At 42.2% G+C, this 17,532-nt stretch overlaps 2 protein-coding genes across 7 annotated transcripts; one reads left to right on the plus strand and one right to left on the minus strand.

Annotated features, from left to right (window-relative positions):
- The first annotated feature begins 88 nt into the window (after positions 1–88).
- Positions 89–8,189, plus strand: kat2b (K(lysine) acetyltransferase 2B). Its single transcript, XM_046417000.1, has 18 exons — positions 89–743; positions 1,737–1,863; positions 2,025–2,170; positions 2,268–2,354; positions 2,447–2,628; positions 2,715–2,906; positions 3,088–3,191; positions 3,354–3,479; positions 3,886–4,019; positions 4,295–4,503; positions 4,594–4,720; positions 4,810–4,920; positions 5,321–5,464; positions 5,554–5,668; positions 5,768–5,798; positions 6,172–6,235; positions 6,322–6,406; positions 6,717–8,189. The coding sequence occupies exons 1-18, from the start codon at positions 543–545 to the stop codon at positions 6,908–6,910; spliced, it is 2,379 nt and encodes a 792-aa protein (XP_046272956.1). The 5' UTR covers positions 89–542; the 3' UTR covers positions 6,911–8,189.
- Positions 8,190–8,525: 336 nt separating this feature from the next.
- Positions 8,526–13,246, minus strand: sgo1 (shugoshin 1). Of its 6 annotated transcripts, none has more exons than XM_046417003.1 (9): positions 13,105–13,246; positions 12,744–12,890; positions 12,278–12,524; positions 12,117–12,181; positions 10,907–11,761; positions 10,665–10,793; positions 9,666–9,836; positions 9,218–9,407; positions 8,526–9,062 (listed from the first exon to the last, which is right to left on the minus strand). In XM_046417003.1, exons 2-9 carry the CDS (start codon positions 12,886–12,888, stop codon positions 8,900–8,902), a joined length of 1,965 nt encoding a protein of 654 aa, XP_046272959.1. In that variant the 5' UTR covers positions 12,889–12,890; positions 13,105–13,246; the 3' UTR covers positions 8,526–8,899. The 6 variants fall into 6 exon arrangements, with proteins under 6 accessions (XP_046272959.1, XP_046272958.1, XP_046272962.1 ...); XM_046417002.1 differs by having other exon boundaries at positions 12,744–12,898; XM_046417006.1 differs by having other exon boundaries at positions 9,218–9,338; positions 9,726–9,836; positions 12,744–13,236.
- Positions 13,247–17,532: the final 4,286 nt, after the last annotated feature.

A 17,532-nucleotide genomic window follows, 5' to 3' on the forward strand; every position in this document is an offset into this window, starting at 1 on the left:
TCAGGTTTGGTTGTAGGTTGTGATTAAGAATTTATTTTCCTTTGGTCATCTTTGACCTTCACTAATTTTTCAGTAATGTCTAAATTTGATTAGATGCCAGGTTGTGTTTCATTCAGGGGTTTTAAGATTGTTCAATTAACAAAATAATATTTCTACATTTTTCAGTGTAATGTGACAATAATTTTAATATACTCTATTTGATAAATGTTATTGGTATTAATTCCACTAATTCTTTAATGTTGCATGAAATTTCCATAATTTACAAAGCGCTTTGTGCACTGGCACGGCTCTGTGTAGTAAGCCAAATTTATTCTGATTCATTTGACCTTGAAATTTTGGTTGCATTTCGTGACCTCGCCTGCCTGAATTGTAGTGGAATCGGCCTATCCCGTTTGAGTCCCCTAGCGGAGGAAAATGGGCCTACAGTGAGAAACTGAAAATAAGGATGAGCGCCATGTCTGATCCTCCGCTTGTGGAATAGAGCGGACGGCCGATCGCATATTTCCCGGCCCGGGGGTCCCGTCGGGGGTTCGGTGTGAATCATGACCGACAGCGCTGGGATTCAGCAAGGTTCACCGGCCATCGGTGCAGCGGGCTTGGTTCCGGCCGCTCCTGGGGCCGGGGGGACGGAGGGCTCCGGCACCGCTGGAGGATCCGCACGTATCGCCGTGAAGAAGGCGCAACTCCGCTCCTCACCTCGGCCGAAGAAACTGGAAAAACTCGGCGTGTATTCATCCTGCAAAGTATGCTATATTTATAGATGGCTGGCATTTAAAACACAGTGTGTTTTACGGACTTATTCTTAATGAATGGTATTTCCTGGGCTTGGTTGCAATAGTTTTCAAAATGCAAGCGCAGCAAAGGAAGCCATTGCCGCACTTCATTTTTTTTTTATTTTGCATGCACGAACCAATATTTGAAAAGGCGATATCGTTATCCTGCTTAATTAAAGTGTTATTATTACTGTTGGACTTTAAGCTTTGGCCTTCCAGCTGCAAGCCGTTTGTTGAATGTTACTATGTTTCTGTCTAGGTGGGGGGTTGGTGAACGTAAACATTGGCTTGGCGCTGGTACTTGGGAGTAGCTGGCTGTGTGCACACGGGCTGCATCCCAACGTGTGTGTTCGTGCGCGATCTAACGCTTTCCACAGGAAATGTAATGTTGTCCCCGCGCCGTCTGTCAACGCACCGTCTTACACAGGGAGGATTTTATTGGGTTTATGCAGTGTATCATCCGCAGAGAGGGACTGGGTCTTTGTTTTGACAGGGTGACAGCTGCTGGCGGGGGGCGGAGTTTGTTGTTGTTTCAGAGCGCATGCTCAGTGCGGCAGATCCAGCTGACGGTGACAGGCCTCCTCACCCCACCTCCAGATAGTGTCCAAAGCCAGTCATAACTAATCTCCATTAACCTTAGCAGTAGTGTCACGTTTGAAACGTACTTATTTTACAATGGCCTATGTACGGTTTAACGAAATAACACATTATGAGTACAGTGTGACGTGCCAATCCTATGTTTTCTCTCTACAAAGCAAATAAACTATGCAAGAGACTGATAGCAGCACCTCCACTTGTAAGGCATGAAGCATCATATCCAGCTTTACAAATTATTATATGCATGTTTTTACTTAAAAGATCAATAAAACCTTCGTCACTTTACTGCTGCTCACTTTGAATCCACGTAAGGTAGATTTACCCTCCTCTTTGTTTCTGCTTGTACTCGTTAATGCATTGTCCTAGGCTGAGGGAGCCTGTAAGTGTAATGGGTGGAAAAGTCAGAACCCCCCTCCTACACCCCCACGAACTGACCAGCAGTCCAACACAGTCAACCTGCAGGAGCCCTGCCGGAGCTGTTCTCATACATTGGGTATGTCAGAAAGTCAAGTAAAGCTAAACTTAACTAAGCTCAACGTTGCAGTATACCGTATATCTGTTGCCATTGATGACTGAAGAACTTGTACTTTGGTAATGACTGGAGATTTACCTTCTGGGTCACAAGCATTTTAAGGTTATTTCTTTTTGTCCCAGGTGATCATGTGACCCATCTCGAAAACGTGTCTGAGGAGGAAATGAACAGACTTCTAGGTATCGTCCTGGATGTGGAGTATCTCTACACCTGTGTACACAAAGAGGAAGATGCTGACACGAAACAGGTCTACTTTTCCCTCTTCAAAGTAAGCCTCTGCTTTTACAGTCAAAATATACAGTGGCAGGATTTTACAATATGCACTGTGTACAAGTGAACACATCCCTCTTTTGCTTATTTTTCAGCTGCTGAGGAAATCCATCCTGCAGATGGGTAAGCCGATGTTAGAAGCACAGGAGAGTCCTCCATTTGAAAAACCCAGCATTGAGCAGGTAATGTGCATGTGCATCGGCTGCAATACAAAAAGCAGAACAAATCAGTGTTTTATTTTGTCCCATTTAATTATGATCTCTTTCACAAACAGGGGGTGAACAATTTTGTCCAGTACAAATTCAGCCACCTGCCATCTAAGGAGCGTCAGACCATTATGGAGCTGGCCAAGATGTTTCTCAACCAGATCAACTACTGGCAGCTGGAGACGCCCTCCCAGAGACGCCAGAGGGTTCCGAATGACGATGCAGCTGGATACAAAGCCAACTACACCAGGTAGTAACGCTGTCAGATATCTTGTTGACATGCACCACACCCATCTACAGGCACAGTGTCTAAACTGAATTATTTCTGTGGTGTAGATGGCTCTGCTACTGCAATGTGCCTCAGTTCTGTGACAGTCTGCCCCGGTATGAGACCACTCAGATCTTCGGCCGGACGTTGCTGCGTTCGGTGTTCACTGTGATGAGGAAACAACTCCTGGAGCAGGCCCGACAGGAAAAGGACAAGCTGCCACCTGAGAAACGTACACTCATCCTCACACACTTTCCCAAGTAAGAAAAACAAACACACAGAAACTCTGGGCTAGTGTAGTGTATATCCAGCAGAGACAGACACTCACTACACTAAACCACTTCAACATACACGCACACCACGCAGAGGCCACATGAATGCATGCTGAAAGGCCTTTTCTAATATAGTAAATCTACTGTTGTTTTGTTTTCTTTGGCTCAGGTTTTTGTCTATGCTAGAGGAGGAGGTGTACAGCCACAGTTCTCCGATCTGGAGCCAAGATTTTTTGGCAGGAGCATCAGGAGGGCAGATTCCTATCCACACAGGTGACACACACACACACCCTCAAAGGCTTAACAGAAACACACACCTTCACAGACACACCCTTCAGACTGACTCCCGATTCTCTGGAAGTATTTTTAGACACTTGGGAATATGATGAACCAATAAAAAACATGTTCTTAGTTTTCCTCGATGTCACTCTGCAGTTATCAGTGCGCCCCCAGTGTCCAGGCCGTTGTACTACAGCACCAGTCCTGTGTCAGTGGACCCATCGACCTGTGGGAGTGTCAGTCCTGCCAGGAAAACAGCCTCTGTACTGGAGTCAAACCCAGGTATTAAAGTAAAACCTGCACTTACTCAAACAGTTTCACTGATTCCACCCATTAACATCTCACATCTAACATTAAGCTATGAGGATCAGGGTAAAATTATCCACATGTTTTACATTTACCATGCTTATGTGCCAATCGCATCTCAGAAAGATCTTTGTTAAAATTAAACCCATTTCCTCAAATACTTATTTGAATTGTGGCCTTAATGCTGTATCAGAAAACAGAAGTGAAATACACCTCAGAACTGCTCCTAACATACTGAAAGTAAGTCAGGTCTGTCATCATGTGTAGGCAACAACCACAGATAGTAAGCTGACCTTAAATGATGGCTAACTTCTAGATACGTTGATCAGAAAAGAGACGTGCAATGAGCATGAGTACCTTCCTTTGTGTCCGTGCATCACAGTTGGAGAAAAGCGCAAACCCTCGGAGGCCCTGCCCCACGAGGAAAACAAGAGACCCAGGGTGGTGGGTGACATCCCCATGGACCTCATCAATGAAGTCATGTCAACCATCACAGACCCTGCAGCAATTCCAGAGGTTACACTTTATTCTTTTGATTGGTTCAACCTATATTCACCTGAAGTCTTGTAATAGTTCTCCGACTTGTGTGATAAACCACATGTAGAGTAACGTCAGGCTTTGTGATCAAAGAAAGTTTTTATATCATGATGACACTTCTGTCCATATAAAATTCAAATAGAAAATTAAGTTCTTTGTTTGATGAGAAATCTTTTAGATGGAAGGAAGAAAAAAATCTTTATTTGATTGCATTTGACTGATGGTCACTATTTTAAACCTTCTTTCCTGTGCAGACCAGTCTGCTGTCAGCTCACTCTGCACGCGACGAAGCTGCTCGTCTAGAGGAGCGCAGGGGAGTGATTGAATTCCACGTTATCGGTAACTCCCTGAACCAGAAGCCCAATAAGAGGATCTTGATGTGGCTCGTTGGCCTCCAGAACGTGTTTTCCCACCAGCTGCCCCGCATGCCCAAAGAATACATCACACGGCTGGTCTTTGATCCGTGAGTGTCCGTACTTTATCATCACTTTTAGACACGTAGCACATCCTGACCACAAGTTATCTGTTTTGTTTTGGTTTCTTTTTTTTACAGGAAGCACAAGACACTGTCACTGATCAAAGATGGCCGTGTGATCGGAGGGATCTGCTTTCGGATGTTTCCGTCGCAAGGCTTTACAGAGATCGTCTTTTGTGCTGTCACCTCCAACGAACAGGTCAAGGTGAGAGTGCTTCTGTTTCTCGGCTTGGTTCTTGCTGTTTGATTGTCAGTTTTCACACTGGCCTTGTGCTTGGCTCTGTGTGGTTGCAGGGTTATGGGACCCATTTAATGAATCACCTAAAGGAATATCACATAAAGCACGAAATCCTCAACTTCCTCACGTATGCCGATGAGTACGCAATTGGTTACTTCAAGAAACAGGTAACGTATTATGCCCATTAAAGTGCGCAGTACATGACTCATGGTTGCTTAGGTCACATGTGGCAACATTTTTTTTCTTTCTCCTGAATGTCTTCACTGTGTTTGCACAACGTGTTCATACTTTAATGAAACAAGTGGACAAAATCTATAATTAAAAGTAAGACGATTTCACTTGTTTTCAGAAGTGCTTCAAAACAAGTAGAGTTACTTCCACATTACAGCATTTATCCTTGTCTTTTAACTTACTTTTACTTCCCATTTTTTACATGGTTGTGAAAGGCTTGTAATGAAAATAAGAAAATGAGATGGGGTTGTTTTTAAGTGGCTTCATTTTTGTAGTGGTTGCACGGCCCTGTATGTGCAGCTGTATAAAAAAAACAGAAATATCCTCCCTCTTCAGGGTTTTTCAAAGGACATCAAGGTTCCCAAGGCCAAATATGTGGGCTACATCAAGGACTACGAGGGAGCCACACTCATGGGTTGTGAGCTCAACCCCAGCATTCCCTACACAGAGTTTTCTGTTATTATCAAGAAGCAGAAGGAGGTGTGTGTTTTCTGCATTCATATCAGTTAGTTTAGATGTTTCCTTTTTCTGCACTCAACTTTTACTTCATTCTCATTTATCTTCCTCAGATAATCAAGAAGCTTATAGAGAGGAAGCAGGCTCAGATCAGAAAAGTCTACCCAGGGCTTTCCTGTTTTAAGGAAGGAGTTCGACAGATTCCCATTGAGAGTATTCCTGGCATACGTATGTTAATTATTGACTAGTGACTTTACACTGTGCAGTATATATTTCTTTTACAGTATCTAAGTTGTGAGATTACATTTAGTTTATTCATATCAACAGGCGAAACTGGCTGGAAGCCTGCAGGTAAAGGGTAAGTGCTACTCACTTGTTCGAAACAGTTTGCTGGAGTCCTCTCTGTTACTTCGCCCAGTGTCTCTTCTAATATATTTCCAGTGTTGGCAAGAGGCAAGATTTATAACTTAAGTTAGGGTTAGCAACAACACACAAACCCAATGTTCCTCTTCATGCAACCAAGATCAATATATAACAATTGGGATTGTTAGGAGAGTAAAAACATTCACGTTAAAGTCTTGTATAACATGAGATGGACCTGGACATGTCAAACTTGCAAGTAATATACATATATGCATAACAGCAATACATATTTGTTTCGCACCCAATGTTATCGCTCTTTGCACTTCAGGAACTTGACGTTGTGGTTTCTGTTACTTATCGTACTTTAGGAAGGAACTGAAGGACCCAGATCAACTGTACAGCACTCTGAAGACCATCCTCCAGCATGTGAAGGTGAGAGGCAGACACTGAAACGTACACGCAGAATACCTGTCTCACACACACACTTTATTCTTACCAGACGATTCCTAATGTCTTAGAGTCACCAAAACGCTTGGCCGTTCATGGAGCCAGTGAAGAAAACTGAGGCACCTGGGTACTACCAAGTCATTCGCTTCCCTATGGGTAAGCACACAGTACACACGACGTCAGTCATCTGCAGAGGATCTAAGTGTTTCTTCAGTATGTGTGTACCATTCTCCAAATTTTTCACTTCATGCAAAAGTCATTTGCACTTACATTTTGGATTTTTAGATTTAGCAGTTTGAGAGGAGACCTTTTGAATGTACTTGTTTTTTTTTTTAACTGCTTTTCTTTTTAACTGCTATCCAAGTGGGATGAAATTGAGTATGAAGTGCGTCCTTTGCGTATAAAGAGAGGAGTTCAAAAGCTCAAGCAACAGAAATGACAGAACTGTTTTTTTGTTTCCTCGCAGACCTTAAGACAATGAGCGAGCGGCTGAAGAGCAGGTACTACACAACGCGCAAGTTGTTCATGGCTGACATGCAGCGCATCTTCACCAACTGTCGTGAATACAACCCTCCAGAGAGCGAGTACTACAAGTGTGCCAACTTATTAGAGAAATTCTTCTACACAAAGATCAAAGAAGCAGGTCTCATCGAGAAGTAGCCGAGAGGAAGAAGAAATTCCTCCTCACCTTAGCAAAGGATGTCCTCAGGCTCAGTGGTTAAGGTTATGTTAGTGGTAATGAAAAAGACAGCTACATGCATGGGGACATTGAGAATAGGACTACTGATTCTGGAGCGGACAGGTTCCAGAAGCACGTATCTTGATGTGAAAGGTGTGAATGGGTGTCAGATCAACACTCTTTTTTGATGTTTGTTGCATGCTGGCCCAGACCTTTAATCAGTAGCTTAGACTGATATTGACACTGAAAGACAGGCCACAAGGGAACGCCTCAGTGAAGGCCTGCAAGACTGTTGCTGACATTAAGCAAAGGAAGCATTGTGTCTTCATGTTTCATCACATATCCACATCCTTTGGAAAAACAGGATAGTGGAAGGCATCATAGTAATAGATTAAACAGGGAGGAAAGCTCCCATGGTTAGTTTGGTTAGATGAGGTCAGAATGACAGCTGATTGGAGATTCACCACACACCTTACTCTGTCTCTCTCCACCCCTTCTCACACTCTCATCCCCCTGCCTTTTTGAGTGTCCGCCTCGTCCTCTCGGTTGACTCAGGTAGAGTTGTCATGAGCAGTAACCACATCTCACAGCGTATTAATTCATCCTGTGAGGAAGGTGACTCAGTTTTCCTGTGAGCGTGCATGGCGTTAATGAGGTCAACGTTTGTCTGTGATGAGTTCATCCTGCCAAAAGGAGTACGTACTTCGACTTTGTACAGCTCTGAATTATTTTAAAGCACTTATACCCCCTGTATATTTTAAATGTGTATATAACATATATTTTCTGTTTCAGAACTAAAAAACTAACATTTTTTCCCAATAAGCCGCATAGGGCAGTTTGACTATTGAGATGCACTTTTATTTTTCCAAGTATTAGTTAACACACATAAGAGCAACTTCTTTTGTTTTACATATAAATTACCGCTGTTGTCTAAGGACTAATTCAATTATCTAGAGTTTATTCTTATTTATGTGCTGTAATTTAAAAGAATTATGCTAAAGGCAAGGTCTTAATTTATTCTTTCTTATTTTTGCTCTGCAGATGGAGATTGATAACTTTATACTTTGGAGATAAATGAAAAGATTGTGCAATACTACGTAGTTTTGCTGTTTTGTAAAAAGGTGTTTGTACTTTTCAAACTTTAGGAAAAAATACATTTTGTAATATGTCTGGAAAATTATTTCACGCTCTTTGTACAATTGGGTTTTAATGACATAGTATTAGCCTATTTTATAAACTGAATAAAACAAGTGAGGCTAATTTAGTGTCTGTAGTTTCTCATCTCAACACATGCTGGAGGTTTTTACTTTGTTTTCAGTTGCGAATGTGACGGGACACAACTTTTTATGAGCCTTTTAAGGAACCTTTCACGCCCAATACAGGAAACCATTACAGTGCTAGAATAAGTGTAATCGCCTTACATTATTGTGAGTTCCTTTTAAATAATTATTAAAGACTCACATGGATACCCTGACACAAACTGAGTTCCATCTACATTAAGTTGTCAGCCTGTCAGGATAAACAATGAAGCTCATCATATTCATTAATTTTGTCATTGTCATTCTACCCAGAAATGTTTCACAGTAGAAGATATGATTAAAGAAAAAGATATAAATTGTAGTTTATTAGATGACAATAATATGTACTCATACTGGGGATCTCTTAATAAAAACACAGAACCTAAGAAAGACGGATTGGAAAATCTGGCCACGCTCATATGACAGCTATTACTACATTTACCTAGAGATAAGGCAAAAAAGAGGAGAGAAGACCAAACCTCTGCAAAATAAGCAGCAAGCAAAGTCACATAAATAGCATCTAAAACTGATCACAGTTCTTTGCATAAAGAAATGCAACTTTGAGACTGGAAGAAAAAAGTATCACTTGACTAAACTCATAAGAAATCTCAGTAAAACTGAGAATGCCAGCCAACAGTCAGGGTTTAGAGAGGACAAACAAGGTAGCTGCTTTCAGCGACATCCAACAAATGACTCATTGTACTTCTTAAATGGCTGCTGGCTGCTCACGGAATTCCTTGATTTCTGCACAGAATTCCTCCTGCCAGACTTCTGCTTGAAAATAGGAGAGCGGAGAAACTGCAAGTCTGTGAACTTGTCTCCCCGTCGAAGTTTCCTGTCAAGATAAGAACGGGATGGCTGAGCATTCATGCAGTTAAAAAAAGATAAGATAAGAACTTTATTGATCCCGCAGGAAATTGTTGTGCTAGGGTTGCAATACAATACAATACTGAACATATCTTAATTGTGAACAGCAATATGTGAACTTACGCATTTAGCGTGGGTTCCTTGTAGTCCACCACCATGGTGCAGCGCCGCTTGCGAGCAGGAACAGGAGTGGAGCATCTGGCATCAGAGGGGCGCGAGCCACCACAGGAGAACTTGCGATAGGCTGCAGGGGACAGATTGGTCACATCACACAGACTCAAGCCCCGCCCCGCTGTCCTTACACCAAGCCCACCTGTGGAAAGTTGAAGGAAGATGTGATCCAAAAGCTAATAAAAAAGGAAACAGGAGTTGTGCATGTGTGTATACGAATGAGCAGCTAAAACAGTGAGTGCAATGAAGCCAGCACAGTAAAGTGGCAATACAAAGAACATGTGATCTGTCCAAGCATCCCAAGTGCTCTCTGATGTTGTGAACATGCTCTTGTCTTTCAGTTGTCAAACTGTGAGATTTTTTTTTTTTATTTCCACAAGCAGGTGACAAATAAACTTACGCTTTTTGCATGACTTGACCCTCTGGGGTGTTTGGTGGGGTGCAAGAGGAGGACCCTCACCAGAAGAATCTCCAAAATTGGACAGGACGCTGTCTATTCTCATCATCTCTGCTTCAACCAGAGGGCTGACAGGAGGCAAACAGTCCCTCTCATCACCTCCTGTGCAAGGCTCTGGAAAATCAGGACAAACAAACATACAAGACCATCTTTAATTCACAAACTCTCACTAGCAATAAGAGGCACACAAGCCAAAAAAGCCAACAATTTTCTAAACAAGCAAACTGAACTCTATTTTAGGTCACAGAAAGGATCATACAGCAAGGTCATTGAGAGATACCAGGCCAGCTTTTTGGGCTGAAATAAAGATTCAACTGAGGTGCCTCAATGAATATTCAGTTTGCTTAAAATGCTTTCCTTTCAAGACAAGTGCATTAATCCAGTGATCAAGAAAGGACACACTGTATGTACAGAACAGGACGGTTATATATATTAAAAAAATAATAATAATTTAAAAAAAAGGTGGGGGGGCAGCCATGGCCTAGAGGTTGGAGAAGCGGCTTGTGATTGTAGAGTCACTGGTTTGATTCCCCCACCGGATGGGCAGTAAAAATTTGGGTGTGGTGGAGTGATTAATGCTACAAATGCTACAAATGCCCCCCTCTCCCAATTAGCCGACTGATGTGCCCATGAGCAAGGCACTTAACTTAATTTGCTCCCCGGGCAAGCCCACTGCTCCTGTGTGTGTTTCACTGCTGGGTGTTGCATGTGTGTGTTCAACTAAGGATGGGTCAAATGCAGAAGACAAATTCAGTGTGTGTATGTAAAAATATATATACTGTCAATAAAGCTGATTCTTATTTCTGATTCTTAATTCTTCTTAATTCTTAAAAGCTTTGGACCAGTGTGAAAACTTGATACAGATATATTATGAATGCGTATCAGCATAATGGACAACATTACAGAGTCAACAAGTCAACATGTTCTTAAACATTTACTCACGTTGGTCACGTTCCTGTTCCAGTCTCGCTGGCTCAGGGCTGTTAGAAAAGCTCAAGTCAGGCGAGTGATGAAGATGAGCTTCTTCCTTATCGGGCTCTACAGCTTTAGGACTTGACTCCTCTATAAAGACTACAAAACAATGAAAGACATGGTTTAGTTATAGCCATCACAACTTACTTAAAGTGAATAACCACATATTAAACGTGAAGTTGAAGCTAAGAACACGGAACCTAAAAGCTCACCAGAGATCTCCTTCTTTGGAGGGACATCTTTCTGTCTGATGACTTTAGAGGGCCGACCTCTACGGGTGGTGATCACTTTTGTCTTGTTAGGGGAAGTCTGTCTCCGTCTGGTCTTCTGAGGGACATAAAGGCTGTCCTCCGACTCAGAAGATGGTGATGATGAGCTGGATTCATTCTGCTTGGAAACCACAGGTAAAGTTTCGGTCTGGGGTTGGTCTTTTCCTTGGCTGATGGGCGTATCTGGCTGATTGTCCTCTGTCTTGGCCCTGAATGGCGTGACGTGAACCGTCTCTTCACAGTCAAAGTCAAAGGTGTCATTAAATCCCAGTGAGGTGTTGAGCTTATTCCCTTGTGATGGAGGTGCAGTTTTGGCCCGTGTGGCTGACCGGTCCCGACTCTTGGAGCGGGCTCTAGGTTTTGGATTCTCCCAAGGTTTCTTTAAAGGGCCACGCTCTGGTTTGCGACCTCTCTCTGGTTTCCGTGCAGCCGGTTCTGGTTTGGTGCGTGGCTGCTGCAGGCCTCGTTTCTTGCTGGGTCGCTGCTGGTTGGTTTTTTTGGGTAAGACAGGTTCAGGGGTAGAATGCTGAATCTCCTCAGTGTCATTGTGGTCTATGAAATCCAGTTCAGCTCCTTGCTGTGGCTGATTCAGATTTCCATCATCACCGCTAATAGGACTTGCTATTAAAGCACCCAGGCCTGTAACGGGGTCCCTCTCACTCAACGTCTTTTCTCGCACACGCTCAGACCGTCTCCTGCTTCTTCTGTCTGCATGGCGACGCCTCACACCCACTGTAGATGGCAAGGTAACCTTTTCGTTATATTCAGATTGATCATTCTTTTCAGAGGGCTGAGGGTCTGTAAAGAAGAAAAAAATCAACATTATCCTCACAACAGTTTTTAGGACACATGTAATAATTTATTAGACACTAAGATCAGTAAACTTCTTGCCATATAATGATGGGCAAAAGTCAATTTATTCAAATTTCAAAGAACTAATTAACGAATTGTGATCTGAAGAACAGCATAGATCTAAACATGTTATGTGGATTGCTCCAAGACAGACTTTCTTGGCAGAAGGTTTTATACAATTTAAATTAATTAACAAAATGGTATAAAAACATTCATCTGACAATAAGCTAACTGTAATGGCTGATTCCTAATATTGACCTGAAATAATAGTGTCTGTGTGTGTGTGTATGTGTATATATACCAGCACAAACTGGTGAGGCTTGACACACAAAAGGCTCATCAAGGTTCTGGCTGGTCCGCTTCCTTCTGTAAAGTGAGAGGTAATGGATTCTGATAAGCATAAAACTCAGGATTAAAGCGATCATAAATATTATGTAATAATTTTTTTCTGTAAAAACTTACCTTGCCACATCTACACGGTGCTGGGGCACCAGGTGTACCTCTGAAGCACTGGCTGCCAGAGCTTCCTGCTCTTTAAGCTTTCTCTTGAGCAGAAGCAGATGAAGGAACAGGGCCTGCTGCTCCCTTTTTAGCTGCAGGATCACTGCATTAGCCTGCCTCACTTTCTCCTTTTCAGTTTGCAAAGCTACAGCCAGTGTCTTGTTGTTCAGCTGGATACCTTTCAGGATAGTGTGCGTGGAGTTAGCCACTGGGGAAAAAACATTGTTGGGATGTTATTCAAACAAAAGCCCATCTTCATATCTAATGCACATCTGCATCTGTGCATGACAGGAGTCTGGCTATTACAGATACATCCTTTCACTCTGCATTATGAATACAATTTGAATTAAGTAACGACAATTGTGGGAAATGTCCCACATGTAAACGAGTGGCTGTTTCCGTGCAAGATAAGCTCTCATGTCCTTACCACTGCTTTTGTTTATCATTCTGGTCCGTCCTCTACTGGGAGCTGAGGCGCTGGCCAGCCGTTTGTTTCTCTTCTCCTTCATTTTCTCCTTGATGTCCTCCAGACTCTGCTGGAAGGACTTCTTCTGGGCACGTTCTTTCACCATGGCTAGGAATCTTTGATCAGTAAAAAGTTTTTTTCCTCGACATCCAGTGTATCGTCAGCACAGCATAATGCTAAACTTCAGCAAAATAACCGAGCAAGCTAGTGTGCTAGCTGGATTAGCAGGATGTTCAACGTTAACTTCGGTCAATCCAACAAGCTATCATAAGCAGCCGTAGTCGGGCTTCATATTCGAAAGTCGGCGAGAAATTAAGCTTACCAGCATGAGAATATCGATCTTTCACAAAGTTAGTGACTTGAATTAGGCAGTACAATAATCAACTTTCATCTCAGTCAGCCTCATCGACTCTTTTCAGGAGTTGACGTTCGAATTTTGAGAATCGACCGTTGATTGGTAGGGTTTTGAGTTACGTCATTTCCTTCAAGTGAATTAACACTTTCACTAGATGGCGCTAATGTACAGAAGATCATGACTAACATTTCTCGGTGGAGGATATATAACTGATTTGGTATTCATTATTCGTCTGCATATTGTGATCCTTTGAGACTAAACAGTGGACTGCCGCACAACACACCAAATATCTAATTAAAATTCTTGGCGTCTCAATCTCTTTTCACCATTTTACTGCTTGTCTGTTTGTAGGAAACAAACAAGGTGGAGTATATGCACCACTGGGGGATGGAGCTTACATTTCTTACAGAATGGAAATTAGATTAATATAATAATATCATTATTATTATTATACTGATATAAGCAAGCGTCAAGCTCATTCGGCCTCTCCATAATGACCAACTGAGCATTTATAACTGACTACTGAAGGTGAGGATTTGAGCGAAGCTCTACTGCATGTGGATAGAGCTGATAATTGTGTTTATCTTATGTTTCCTGAGGGTTTTTGAAACTTTTTTCCAAATTTGAATATACAGTAACTCCAAAAGCAAGTCAGTCATTAAATGAATAAAGAAAACCTGCTTCCAACCTGTTTAAGGCGCAATAAATGTTCTGTAAGTATCTGGTTACGCTGAATACTTACTCATGATCTCATTTACTTTCCAACTGAAAGTCAAACACTCATGTCTTACTTGGCAGCGTCTTGGGGAGAAACTTGTACCTTTCTTGCATAGCATTGTAGCTAATGCAGCACCCATTTGGACCTTCAGTCAGTGAGAATCCAGGAAAGTGTCCATGACAGCTTTACTGAAGGGCATATTGAGGCTACAGAAGACGTGTGGTAAAGCTTGGGTGTTGTCAGTGTCACCCACTGAAAACAAATGACTTCAGCAGAGTGCCTCAGCTGTGAAACAGGCCTGTACTTTAGGCTGAGACCCCGTAAAGAAAGCATACAGACAGCTCTTGATTTAGATGACTTTTCTCACAAACATTTGGAGCCTTGTATATTCTCAGTGGGATTACTTCTATATTGCGTGTGCCAGGATATGTAGCAGTTAAGTTTTATTACAAACAAAGTTAATAACATTTTTATTACAGTAAATCCTACCTGAACTGCAGCTAACATTGTAAGTGTTTTAAGTATGTACTTTTAGTATGAGTTAGGGGTTTATGTGAGTGTTGTAGGTGTGAGTTCCATACAGACCTGTAATGACTCACTGTTTTAATAGAAAGATCACCTCTGTTTGCCTAAAAGGTGTATTATTCTTGCTTAAAGCAAGAACATGTTACAGCTGTTGCCTCAGTGGGGTGGGGAACTAGTGGGTGGTGTGTTTTGTGTGTAAGAGAGGGCTTTTGAGAGTCTGTCTGCATTAAAAAGAAAAAAGGGAGAGAAACATACAGACAGCCAGAGGGACTCCACAGATTTTAGCCCAGCTTGCTTTAACAGACAAATCCATCACACCTTTATTTCATGCCACCCCTTACTATCTACTTGTCAGATGCAGAGAGAAACTCATTATCACAGGTACAGGAAGGGACTGATTAACATAAATATGGGGTGATTGTTATGGCTGCAAGAGAAATTAGGACACACATAGATACAGAGGACAGATGACAACAGATATCAACACAGATGAACACATTGCCTTTTCTGGCGCAACAGTAGCCCTTACAAGTCTATTTATCTACTGAAGTGACGCACTGTTTTCATTAGTAAGAGATCACAAAATCAACTCTGTCCAGTCAGATCCATAGCTTAACAAGACAGTCTGACTTGCCAATGAAAAGATCATCTGCCTCTCAACCAGATGAAAAGTATTAACTCTAATCTGTGATCTCGCCTCAGCTGGGGCCAAGAATAGACAGCCCTACTTTTTAATATGGAAAATGTGAGTATGGTGCCATACTCACAATTTATGGTAATGAAATCATAACACAGGTTGTGTAATCAACCCAAAACGCTGTCCTTAAGAAAGAAACACGTCAGGAAATCTGATTATGACTAGTTCTATGAAGATTATATTGATGGGAAACTGTGTTTAGTTTATTTGACAATCTAAGAAGGAGGATCTCAAATAGATAGATAGATAGATAGATAGATATACTTTATTGATCCCAGGCTAGGAAATTGCAGTGCAGCAGCAGCAATACACACAACAAGCTATACAAAAGTTAAAAATAACAATATAAAAAGATCACACACATCTGTGATGACACACTTGTGTCCATTATGAGCATTGCTGTAAAGATAGTGCAGGACACTTATCAACAAACAAGACAATTATTGCCTGTTAATTAGATTAGTACAGTTTTATCCGGTACAGTGCTCTTATTCCTCCAAGTTTCCTGTAATCCTTAACTGAGCCTGACTTTTAATGACAGACAACCACTCACGCACACACTCACACCTAGGGGCAATGTAGAGTAGCCAATTAACCTAATGTGCATGTTTTTGGTATTGTGGGAGGAAGCCGGAGTACCCGGAGAAAACCCACGCAGGCACAGGGAGAACATGCAAACTACACATAGAAGGGCCCAGACCGGGATTCAAACCTGGTACCCTCTTGCTACGAGGCAACAGTGCTAACCACTGCACCACTGTATGTCAGCCCTGCAATTGACTGGTGACCAGTCCAGGGTGTACCCCGTCTCTCGCCCGTAGTTAGCTGGGATAGGCTCAACACTAGCTGTAGTTTCACTCAGTGTTCAGTCAGTGTTAGATTTAAGAGTGTGTCGAAAATGTTTAAAATCAAACAGATTACAGCACAACTAATCATCTAATTAATAAGTTGACCATATTTAGAGGGGATGACTGGTCCACTTGTACAGGGATGACCGAAACACTGGACAATGTATTTCACTATTGTAGAGAAGCCCTAACATGGCATTTTTTTCCCCTCTGTGAGCATGAAAAAGACAAATGTCTGACTGCACTGCTGACAAATTAAAGTGGAGGAACAATCCTTTACCATCACATCCCTTTGAAACCAGACAGCAGCAGCCCTGAGCCCCAGACACACAATCAACTCTCCACGGGGAGCAGCTTGGTCATTATGCCTTACAGCCTGCTCTTGAACACCACGCTGAGCCATTTTTTTTCACAGCCAACATGCCGTCCGTTTACTTCATGCCATACTGATGCACTGCCTCTGCAGGACTGGAAAGGTTCGTAGGGACTAAACAAATCCTGTCTGGAGCTGCGAGGACAGCAAAATGCTGCTTCAGAGAGAACTAGAATTGACAGCTTTGTTTGAACTTGCTACCTTTGCTTCCTGGTCATCTGTAGAAGCGTGTTGACCCATACGACTGGTGACTGTGGCACAGCTCCTCCCTGCCCACTCACCTTTTGTCTACGCACTGGAGCCAGAGAAGCACAGCTCCCACGGGCAGCTTTTACAGGTCTTGTGGTGTAGGAATGCCAGCCCCCAGGTGTATGATACTTGTGCTAGATGTACACAGTGAGGTCTCTGAAAGGATCAGTTGTAATAGGTAAATATCTTTCTGAATCTGAAGTTTATTTTGCAAACAGATCGCTGTAAACAAATTTAAGACTGGCTTGCCTTACAAATAAATCTTAGTAGTTTGACCTACATATAAATAGTACATATTCACTTTCTTGCAGAGTGTTCGATGAGAAGAGCAATGATACATGATAGCTGCATGAATTTTCTTAGAATTTATTTTTATTTGACTCAATAAATTTGATTTATTTCAACGCAGACTTTAAAACTTCAGAACACTGAAAAGAAAGTTTGAGGTTGAGAGCACAGATTGCAGTGATATTTTATATTCTTGTTTTTCAAATGATTATTATAAAATCATTTTTTCCTTCCCTCATATCTGTTCGGTGTAGCATGAGCAACGTTTTTACGACTTGAATTTAAAGTGCAATGCGGAGAAGTCAAAATGCTGCATTCTCATGCCAAGAGTCTACCACAGTTTCTTTTCTATGTGAACAGCAAGCGCTCTTATGGTATGCACAGCTCTGCTTTGTACCTTTCTACTTTCTCCAGGTAGCAGAGAATGAAAAATTCCCCGGATGCCAAGTGAGGCTTTTGCTTTGCTGACATGTGTTTATGTGTGCATGCCCGCCATGAGCAGTGAGAGACAGAGAGGCGGTGGATTGAGTAGCTGTGGACGTATTTTGAGATAACAAAAGAAAGATGACAAAAAGTGAAGAGGAGAAGTCAGTGAAGGCTGGGGAGGGAATGAGCCAAGGAGTTAGGGGGCCAGAGGAGGTCTGGATTCTGACAGCTTGTGGAGAACTAAGCATCCCCCACACAGATGTTCACAATC

Source organism: Scatophagus argus, chromosome 17 (genome assembly GCF_020382885.2).
Source record: "Scatophagus argus isolate fScaArg1 chromosome 17, fScaArg1.pri, whole genome shotgun sequence".
Lineage (NCBI taxonomy): Eukaryota > Metazoa > Chordata > Actinopteri > Scatophagidae > Scatophagus > Scatophagus argus.

Bases quoted from the DNA above. Each gene is read 5' to 3' on its own strand.
- kat2b (XM_046417000.1), top strand. From the start codon at position 543: ATGACCGACAGCGCTGGGATTCAGCAAGGTTCACCGGCCATCGGTGCA. The intron at 2,629-2,714 runs GTAGTAACGCTG...TCTGTGGTGTAG, and splicing joins TACAAAGCCAACTACACCAG to ATGGCTCTGCTACTGCAATG. The intron at 4,921-5,320 runs GTAACGTATTAT...CTCCCTCTTCAG, and splicing joins TTGGTTACTTCAAGAAACAG to GGTTTTTCAAAGGACATCAA.
- sgo1 (XM_046417003.1), bottom strand. From the start codon at position 12,888: ATGGTGAAAGAACGTGCCCAGAAGAAGTCCTTCCAGCAGAGTCTGGAG. The intron at 12,182-12,277 runs GTAAGTTTTTAC...CTCACTTTACAG, and splicing joins CACCGTGTAGATGTGGCAAG to AAGGAAGCGGACCAGCCAGA. The intron at 11,762-12,116 runs GTATATATACAC...TCTTCTTTACAG, and splicing joins AGCCTCACCAGTTTGTGCTG to ACCCTCAGCCCTCTGAAAAG.